The sequence below is a fragment of the Pygoscelis adeliae genome, unplaced genomic scaffold, assembly GCF_000699105.1.
Source record: "Pygoscelis adeliae isolate BGI_AS28 unplaced genomic scaffold, ASM69910v1 Scaffold270, whole genome shotgun sequence".
Taxonomy (NCBI): Eukaryota; Metazoa; Chordata; class Aves; order Sphenisciformes; family Spheniscidae; genus Pygoscelis; species Pygoscelis adeliae.
The window spans coordinates 904,775-914,940 of NW_008823916.1; the positions used below are offsets into that span (position 1 = coordinate 904,775).

General features: G+C 48.2%; 1 protein-coding gene across 1 annotated transcript in view; it reads left to right on the forward strand.

Moving 5' to 3' along the window:
- Window positions 1-10,166, forward strand: part of PAPPA (pregnancy-associated plasma protein A, pappalysin 1) — a 179,641-nt gene that overhangs the window by 149,598 nt on the left and 19,877 nt on the right. The window contains exons 16-19 of the mRNA XM_009319278.1: window positions 22-232; window positions 841-1,012; window positions 4,397-4,544; window positions 7,270-7,379. Of these exons, the coding sequence (XP_009317553.1) occupies window positions 22-232; window positions 841-1,012; window positions 4,397-4,544; window positions 7,270-7,379 (641 nt within the window). The remainder of the gene's footprint in view (window positions 1-21; window positions 233-840; window positions 1,013-4,396; window positions 4,545-7,269; window positions 7,380-10,166) is intronic.

Sequence of the window (10,166 nt, forward strand, 5' to 3'; positions counted from 1 at the left end):
AACTTTGCTCTCTGTTCTTAGGAAACAACAGCAACTTGACCTGCATGGAGGATGGGCTGTGGTCTTTTCCGGAGGCCCTGTGTGAGCTGATGTGTCGAGCACCCTCCATCGTCCCTAATGCAGATCTCCAGACTACTCGTTGCCGAGAAGATAAGCACAAAGTGGGCTCGTTTTGCAAGTACAAATGCAAACCAGGTTACCATGTCCCTGGATCCTCCAGAAAAGCAAGAAAGTACGTGAAAGAGTAACGCCATGCAGTCAGCATGATTCAGAAAGCCATGAGTTAAAATTATTTCGGGAAAGGGATGGGCTGTTTATAACAGACTGTATGTGCTGTAGGGAATATCACTGAGCAATTCCTTCATGCAGATAGTTGTGCAGTTTCAAGGGGATTTAGGCACCTCGCTCGCTTAGGCTTCTTTGAAAATCCTAATCAGTGCTCAAAAAACAGACCTTACCTTAGAAATACCCCTTTGATATGCAGCCTGGGGAGTCCCCTTTGAAACTCTGCAGGAAAGGGTTAGTGCTATCGTATACTTCTGACTCTGCACAAACCCACTTCAAACCAACCACAGCCCACAAGCCTGGGAAGTGGAGTTTTTGGGAGATGTGTCCAAGGCCAAAAGAGGAGTTTATGCTGGGCAGCTCAAAGTTGGGTTTGCAAATAATTGTTATTTTTGCTCAGAGACCTCATGACGCAGATTCACGACTTGTTCCCCAAGTGTTAAAAGCTCAAGCACACCCATCCCCTGCAACCTGCTAACAGGGCTCAGAGGCTTTAGAGGCTCTTAGCTGACTCAGCCACTCACTAAATGGTCTTGTTTTTTTCTGCACAAAAAGGCGAGCCTTTAAGATCCAGTGCACGCAAGACGGCACGTGGCTGCCGGGTGCTTGCGTGCCTGTTACCTGTGACCCTCCGCCTTCCAAGTTTCACGGGCTCTACCAGTGCTCCAACGGCTTCCAGTTCAACAGCGAGTGCCGGATCAAGTGCGAAGATGATGACAATCAGTCGGTGAGTCTCTCTTATCCAAATTATCTCGGCCCATACAAGCATGGTTTTATCATATGTTCCCTAAGGACTCTGATCTTGGAGGGGCTGAGGGCCATTGAGCTATTCTGAGACCAGAGACAGAGAAATGGAGAAGGGAAATACGTAATTAAAGGAGAGGGAGAGAGCTGCTGCAGAGAGCCTGGAAATACTATTTTTATGATAGTAGTAATAGTATTAACTATTACCGGGAGAGGACTAGCAGTGAGTGACTTACTGTTTCCGGACAATAAGTGGCTGAAAAATCTGCCTCAGTGGCTCTATGATCTAGCTAGAAAATAAGGAGTAACAAATGAAAGTAAGTAGGATATGAGTTACCTACACTTGTCCTGTTTGTTCATTCCGTTTTACCTTGCTTTTCTCTCCAATTCTTTTTCTCATTATCATTATATGTATGTGTGCCATATGATAATTTAACTTTATAGGGATTACAACCATTCAGGTGAACTGTCTCTAAACTTTCCTGTTTTTCTGGCTGTGAAGGTGTCATTTGGCATCGGGGTCAGATCCTCATCTGGCATAAATCAGAGTGTTGCCTTTGACTTCCTGGGAGCGGTGTTCACTGATACGAGAAGGTCTGGCCTTTAGTATCTTGTTTGAAATGCTTAGTTTTCCTCACCAGAGGTAATTATAGTTTGTGAGGTAAATAACTTCTCCCAGAAGTGCTGCTGCTGCTTAATACGCTTGGGAAAAGAAAGTGGGGATGTAGAAGCTGCTGCTACAACAGGCAGTGCAGAGAGCAGGGAGTGCTCTGTCAAAGGCCTTTTAATATCATTCCAGATTCTAAGGACATATTAAAAGGCACCAACCCTGCCCTAGGGCCGGTGATCTGAAAGACACCTCTGATACCTGCTCCAAACATTAAAAGCCAATTGCTGCCCCCATTCCCTGCCAGGTTGGCCTGCCCTCTTCACGGAGACGACAGGCAGAGCCCTGGGGTTTTGCATCAGGGCACCTGAAAAAGGTTTCCTTGTATAAGACTTACGAGAGGTTACAAGCCTTGTGAAATGAGAAGTTGCATGCCTGGGTGCAGTTTGGGTGCGTGCTCTGGGATATGGCATCTGTGGCTTTGTGCATCTACCACTTGTTCAGACCGGTCAGCGTGGCTGAAGATGTATACCGTCGCTGCCATGCAGAGAAACTGGGGCCACGAGGGTAACGACACTGGTAAATGGGTTTGTGTCTGCTTTTAAACGAGCTGGACGTGAAGAGGAGCAAGCAGTGGAGTCAGGGTTGCAGCAATAATGAAGTGAGCTGTGGAAAGAGAGATATAGCTCTGTCTCTATTCATGGTAAGGAAGAGTGTAGTGACTGTTCAGCTGCAAAAGCACCTTGAGCAAAGGAGCAGATAACATCTTGAGAAAGGGATTTGCAGAGAAAGGTATTTCCAGATATCCCAGAAAATGGACTACAGAAAAAGAGGGAGGACTCCTGGCACAAGCCAGAACCACTTGAGAGGTGTTAATTATTTAAGGATTAAACCCTACTAAGTCTCTCTCAGCTATATAAGGTGATAATGCACGTTGGATCCAAGCAAGAAACCCAGCAGGGATTTTCACAAGAGATTTTGCAGGTCAGGGAATGATGGACAGTATGTTACTATAGCAATGGATATCCTGGGATCTCTGAGTACGTTGCAGAAACTATACAATAGTACCCTCAAGCACAGCCAGCTCCAGGAACATAAATCAGGTTTCATGGCTCACCTTTAAAAATCATGCTTGAACCCTGGCATGCAAATTGCAATGGAAGTGCACCACACTTGCTAAAACAGCAAATTGTGCTCAATTATCACTTAGCGATCTCTTCCTGAATTTGTCACCACGCTGAAAGATCATTACTCAGCTGTACATATGGCATCTCTTAATCACCAGGAACGTAATGGTCATTTAAGCAGGTACCTCCCCTGGCACCCAGAACAAGGGTCTTCCGTTTCTGAATATTGTGCACAAATCATATGAATAGTCAGATCTAAATTAATCAGTCTCTGCCAAACTGGCCCTTAGGTGAGAGTCACCAAGCTGGATCACACCCTGAGTCCATCTGGTCCATTATCCTTTCATATGATTTTCTTATTACTTCTGGCAATGGCCAGATGTCTAGAGAAGGGGAAGCAGGTCCCACGCAGTAGTCTGCTGATAAGACCACTTTGCATCTTGCTAAACATTGTGTTCATCAACAAAGCTGAGCAAAAAAAGCATTAGGATATTAAGAACAAGGCTAACACTGAAGGCTGTGCAATCTTCCACGCCAGTACCAGGAGCTTGTGCAGATCCCTGTGCAGCAACGGGTGTGTGTCCTGGGGAAGAGCTCCTGAGAAAAGTTGAGCAGCCCTGCTGGATAGACAGCACACTAAAGGATCCCCAAAGATATCCAGTACAGTCTTCAAAAGCAGGGTGGGTAGATTGCAGGCAACATGCCCGGCATGTAAAATGAGTGAGGAGAAGCAGAGATCCTGCATGGTTCTCCCACCCAGCAAGACCCCCACGGGAGGTTTGGAGCCCAGCCACACCAGACATCCTCCTGTTGAATGCCCCACATTACCCCATGGCAGTTAGGCTCACAGATCCTGCAGAACAGCTTGCGTAGAAATCCCCAATGCCATGAGGATAGATCTGACAAAAGACTGCCTGTGCACTCCTTTCTTGTTTCTAAAGGGCATGATATTTCCCCTCGGACTTTGGTATTCGTTCTTCAGTATCATACAGAGAATCTTTTCTATAAGAGAAATGTCATATTCTATTCCTTGCCCATTCCAACACCAGAGGATTTTTTTCTCCTTTCCACCTGCCTCTGTGCGTGTCTGTCTCAGCCTCTTTGCTTGCTGCCACTCAAGGCAGCCAAGCTCTAAAGAGCACGTTCGGCCCTGCTAAGCATCCCTGCTCGTGTCCCGCCTTCCTTCCTCCCTCCTTCAGATGGCCATTGGGGATTCTTTCTTTTTCGAGACAAAGATGATGCAACTAGTTAGAAAATGGGAAGGGGGAAAAGGTTGCATTCAACACAAACCTCTCAACAACAAGAAAGAAGGCAAATGGGGTGAATGCACCTTTATCACAACTGGAGTGGGTCTATTTTAAGGTAGAGACCTTGCAAGGGCCTTCCTTGTAAAGACATTGCATTGCACAGAAGAGGCATGTGTGTGTATTTGTATGCAATGCAGGTTTCCTTTTTTTTTATTCTTTGGAAGAAAACTCCTTTTTGCACCCCAGGGCTGGCAGTCCCAACTGGGGGCTCTTCCAGCTCCAGCAGAACTTTGCTCCCAGCTCAGCTCTGCCTGCTTCTCACTTCTCACCCTGTCCTTGCTGTTGTTTTTGTGACCAGCCTCGTTATCTCCTTCTCTCATTCCCAGGGCCGTGGAAGCAATGTGATTCACTGCCGGAAGGATGGCACCTGGAGCGGCTCCTTTCATCTCTGCAGGGAAATGCAGGGCCAGTGCGCACTGCCCACGCAGCTCAACAGCCACCTGAAGCTGCAGTGCGCCGGCGGCTACGGCATAGGTTTGTGAGCATCAGCCCCGGCCGTCTGCCATGGGGGGATGCAGCTCAGATGGGGGTGGGGAGCAATGGGACAGGAGACGAGGAAGAGGATGGGAATGAGAGGGAGGGAGGAAGGAAGGAGCCTGCAGTCCTTGAAGTCACCTTCTCCTGTGAACCTGTTTCTCTGAGTGAGAGGCAGCAGCCTCTATGGGAGGCTTTTCAGGGAACTACTTTTAGGAAACATGAAGCTTTGAGAGGCCAGGCATCATGTAACATGCTCTGATTGCCTGCTCCTTGCAGCGTTTCCAGTTTCATCGTGTCCCTTCTCAGCCAGCTGGTTTTAATGGGCAGCCAGCAAGCCAGACTACGCCAGAGACACATCCAGTCCTCAAAATACAGGGAGAGATTGTACCTGCATTTGCTCTTACACTTTTGTAATATCCCGCTCCTTCAACCACACGCACACATGCCCACCCCAGAGGCTGAAAGGCAGGAAGCTGGCAGGGAAGCACAGAATCAGGAAAACTCAGGTCTCTCCAGAAAGAATATGAGAACAGCTGAGCATCCCCTCTGGTATGACAGCTGTTTAGGAGCTGTTGTAAGGGTATGTTTTCCCCCTTCCTTCTGGGGTGCCTTGTCACTCTGCAAGGGGTGATGAGCATTGGGGCGCTTCCTGTGCTCAGCTTTGCTTTGTGTCACCCAGGCAGAGGCAGGGACAGACTACCCACTGAAAATACACTATATTGTATTTTCAGCCCCTGTTCTTGAGGTCTCCCTGCTGTAAGGGCTGAAACAGGAGCTGCACTGGCTGCAGCCCGCACAGACCCACGAGGCCCCTTCCTGCAGCCCCACTCCCAGCCCTTGCCAGCCCCCTCCTCCCTCCGCCTGTCCCTTTGAACTTGGAGAAATTTCCTCGTTGCGTGGCTCCCTCATTATATCGCAGCCATGTGAGGGACCACGAGTCTCCTTGTGTTCCCTCCCTGGGGAGGAGAACACGACCTGGATGAGATCACCGCTCTGTAATGATGCCAATTACAGATCATATATCAAAACAATTCCGACCTGCTCCTTTCCGTAAGTGTAAATAGCGTGGCGGAGCGCAGGAGAGCAAGCGGCGAGCGGGCTGCGGCGACTCTTAATGTGGCGAGGTGTTTTACCCTTGAGACGAGGTTACCTCCCGGGGCTGGCCAGGTTTTTGCAAGGAGAGAAACACCCATTCTCGGTTTGGAGGGGAGCATCTCAGCGCTGGAAACAGGAGGGTCTGCAGCTGCCCGGGCAGCGGGTGCCTGCCAGCCCTTGGTCCTGTCCCAGGCCTGCTGGGGCGGCTGTCAGCAGGTGCCGATCCCAGATGCAAGGTCCGGTGGGCCTGATCCTGGGATGGGACCACGCAGCTGTCATGGAGGCAAGGGAGTCGTGGGACAGATCCTCTATGAGAGCGTGGCTCTCGCTGAAGAGGGAGGAAGAGCTCGGCGAGGGCACAGCGGCCATTGGCTCTTATCCTCAGCAGATGGAGACATACCACACACTTTGTTAGGCTCGCCCAGCACCACCTTTTGGGATCAGGTTGTTGGGGTTTTCTCTTTTTTGTGTGTTTTTGGAAGCCTGATTGATGCCCTTCTGAGAAGGTGCTCTCCTGCCCTTACTCGCAATGGGGCTAGCGTCAACAGGCACTCATCCAGCAGGTCCGTGGAGCTGCTACCATATGCACCAGGAAAGCAAAACAAACCCCAAGCGCTCCCTGCCTTGCTGGCTCAACAGCCTGGGTCTGCTCTGCTCCCACTGACTCCTCCATGTGGGAGTACGTGAGAAGGCAGAAGCAGGTGAGGAAAATAATAGTATCCAGTCGTGGTCACTATGAATCCCACACACCTTAGGTAATTCCTCAGACACCTAATCTGCCCTTCTAAGCTGAGGTGTGTGTTGAGCCAAAGGTTCAGCTCTCCAAACCAGTGCGGAGATTAATTCCTCCCCCAGCGCTGACTGGAGTGCAGAAATCTTAATGACACGTTTGCAGCAGCTGTGCCATTCAAGAGTGATTTTCCAGGGGGGAAATGGTAATGGTCCAACACACTAGGGCTTACGGTTGTGTCACCACAGGGCTCTGGGATATTGCTGCAGAGCATCACAGCATGTTTTAATAAAGAAAGGACAGGATTCCCACTGGGCATGACAGTTAATCAGAGAAAAAGCAGGTTTATGTGTGAACAAAGCCATCATTACCTCTCTGCGTACTTCTTATCGACTGTGGGACTTAGGTGATAGCTCGTCTGCAATATCATTAGGCTTGGTCACCCTCCGAAAGATTATTATTGAAGGTCTGTAAATTTGGCAGATCAAACAGTAGGTTTTTGTCATGTCATAGGTGAGATGAGTTTGACAGCCTCTGCTTAATCAGTCCCATTGCTTGAAAAAGCAGTTGAAATGGAAAAACCTTCACATTTTCTTGATGATCTAAAAGTGCAAAACCTGACCCCCTTCTTGGGGTTAATAGCCAGAGAAATACCTAGATATGCAGCTCATACAAAAGGCCCTGGAATATCTGCCACCCCCACAGTCTCCTGCTGAGATGCAGGGTTCTGCTCAGCATTTCATGTGTGGCTAGAAGATATGTGATAGTTATGGTTGACTGCTAATTGCAATTTAGGAAAAATGAGCCCTAATTCTGTCCTTCAGCTGGAAGGATGCTGAAAGGGTCAGAAGCTGCTTGCTTTATCCTTTAGCTTTATCCTCTCCATGTTTCGTGCAGGCGCGGAGTGTACCACCTCATGTCTGGATCACAGTCACGAGCCCATCCTCCTGCGTGTGAATGAGACTGTGCAAGACATCCAGCACTGGATGAACCCTCAAAGAGTGAAGGTCAGTGCCTGATGATTTCACTAACTAGGTCCCTTGTTGCATGTTTATGTGCAGTGAGTGAACACCGTTACCCGCGGTTCGTTCAATGAGGGGAATACATGGGGAATTCTGCCCTTTCGAAGAGAATCCTGATTTTTGTTGTGTCTTTGCATGTTGTTCTGGTAACATGGTGGCTTTCTCTCCAAGTTGCTTTCTCTCTGTGATTTCCCAGTGAAAGTCAGTTCAAGGTAAAGGCCCCACATCAGTGTGCTCAGATCCGCTCAGCACCTACAGTGGGTCTGAGCTGGAAACATGATTCATTACACAGGAAGATGTGATGGACAGTGAGAGAAAGGGCACTGGCCAGGTTTTATTTTCTTCCTCCTGTTCAGTATTTTGCATTCTTTGGGTGGCAGGGCTGGATTTTTCTGCACTGCTTTTGGATGACAAAAGAAGCTGATACAGAAGGTATTTCATTTCCCCAACCAGCAGAGCTGGCTGAGTCCTCCCCCCGCCCCTTCGCCCACATGCGAGAGATGCCTGCTCAGCACAGCTCCTTCCAGAGGTCACCACTTCTTCCTCCTGCCTGCTGCAAACGCACAGGCAGCACTAACCGTTCACGGCACTCCGTCCCGTGTGCCCTCCAGCACACGCCAGCGTCGGTCTGCCCTGATGGGGACATGCACACCCATGTACAGCGCCTTGCACACATGCTCACCCCTGCCCACACATGCCACTTGCAGCAAATAGCTGCTTGGTTTCATGCCTACACTGGGATACCTGTGGGAGACACACTCATCTACCTCTTTCTGAAAACCCTCATGCCATCTACACAAATGTGCCCTCCTGCCTAGAAACACATGTAACCAGGCGCTTGTGCCTACGCAGTATTTCTGCAGGTGTAGATGTTTATCGGGACATGCTCAAGTGCATGTCGGAAGACGCTGGCACATCACGTGTCACCAGGGTGCAGGTTGCTGGTGGTGCTTGAGCAAACACTGTCGGCTTTTATATACTTGGCCCTGGCATTGCAGGAGTCCGTTTTACACACTTGAACTCCATTTAGGGGGAGAACAAGCAGCCAACACAGTCCCAGCATGTCCTGAGCAGCTTTGACAGTCTATTTGCTTCTCTACATGCCTAAATATGTACCCAAGGTTTGGGATTTTTGAAATCTGGCCTTGGCTGTGGGTAGCGAGCCTCTCCAAAAATCTCTGCCGCTTTATACTTCCCTATTTCACACGGAGCAATAGAATAAATCCTGGAAAGGGGTGGGGAACCTAAGTCCAGAGAATACGACAAGCTCGCAGTGTCCTTCCCAGCTTCCCATTCACTCCAGACGCTGAGATTATATTACTGCCTAAGCCTAGGCTTTGCCAAGTTTCTAGCATGAAACATAAAGAAAACCCCTATCTCTGTATTAGGGGCAATTTCTCACTGGCCCTTTCCCGAGTGCTAGACTTTAAAGTGGTTTTGTAATTCATGGTGAAATAAAGTGACAGCTTCCCTCCCGTTCTCTGCTGTGCTCCTTCGTTTATTGATGTGGGTACGCAGAGGGAGCTGTAACGAGTTTTATACCTGCTGGTCTCTGGAGGGCTCATTAGGCAGCAGGGAAAACATATAGTAGTAAAGGGGGAGATGAGGAGAGTGAGGGATGGAAGAGAAATCATGGTTTTCAAGAGTACAGTGGTAAATAAGACCTTTTTTGCCCTGATGGTGAGGATCTTGCAAGAGCTTTAGGCTGCAAGCAGATACAAGTTTGACCCCACAAACACTGTGTAACTAGAGGGTGAAATTTGGGCTTGAAAACTTGTGTTGGGAGGTGGAGGGGAGCCTTTAGGAGGCGAGCAGGATGATGCTGAGACATGCTAGAGGGGACTTTTTTGGTAGCTGTTAAACATCCATCTTATTCAGCTCTCCAGATAAGAGGATGTCACCCACAGGGAGCGGTGCCTTGCAGGGTGCCACTGAGGAAAATGCTGCTGCTGGTGGGACCGGGAAGACCCTGGAGAGACGGGACTGGGATGCCTTAGGGGAAGGTCCCCATGGCAATGTGTTATATATCATTAATAATATGTGTCTCTATTTACGGTCAGTGACAGCTTGCTGTTGTGCCATACGAGTAAAGCGAGCAGCTGGTTGCATTTACACGGCAAGTCTTTGTGGATCTGAAAGTACTTGAATGACGCAAAGGAAACACTTTTAGTTACTTAATTTCAGGCACAAGTAACGTACCAATGAGTGCGGTATGAGAAGCAGATAAAGGCAGGACCAATCTCTGGAGCTTACCTTTGAGAGGACAGGCACAGATAAAACACAGGGAGAGCCAGCAAGAAAAAAAAAATATTTGTGTGTAGCTGCTCAAGCAACAGATGTTATGGAAGCAAAGTGGGAAGAGGGAACCATCCCTCCTCTGGGGGTTTAGAGCAGAGCTGTGCAAATCACTTGATTTTTCGGTTTGCTGGAAGTTCTGGCAAATTTAAAAAAAAAGTTTTCTCCTAGTCAAAGTGACTTTTTTGTTGTGATTTTTGATGAACCAAAAAATTGGAGAGGAAACCATGTTGGTTTGAACATAACGTAGCATTTCATTTCCAAGGATTTTTTTAAACTTTTTGTTTAATGAAAAAGAAAAAAACTGAGAAATTAAATGTCCTCTCAAAGGAAAAACAACAATAGAGATTTCATTTTGAAAAATGTCTAAATGTTACTGTGTTTTTCAGAAGTGGTTTAGGCTGAGTTGCTTTGTTGGGTCTGAAACAGTTTGCCAAAATCAAAGCAATTTGGCAGTGTCTTCCAAATCAGTATTTT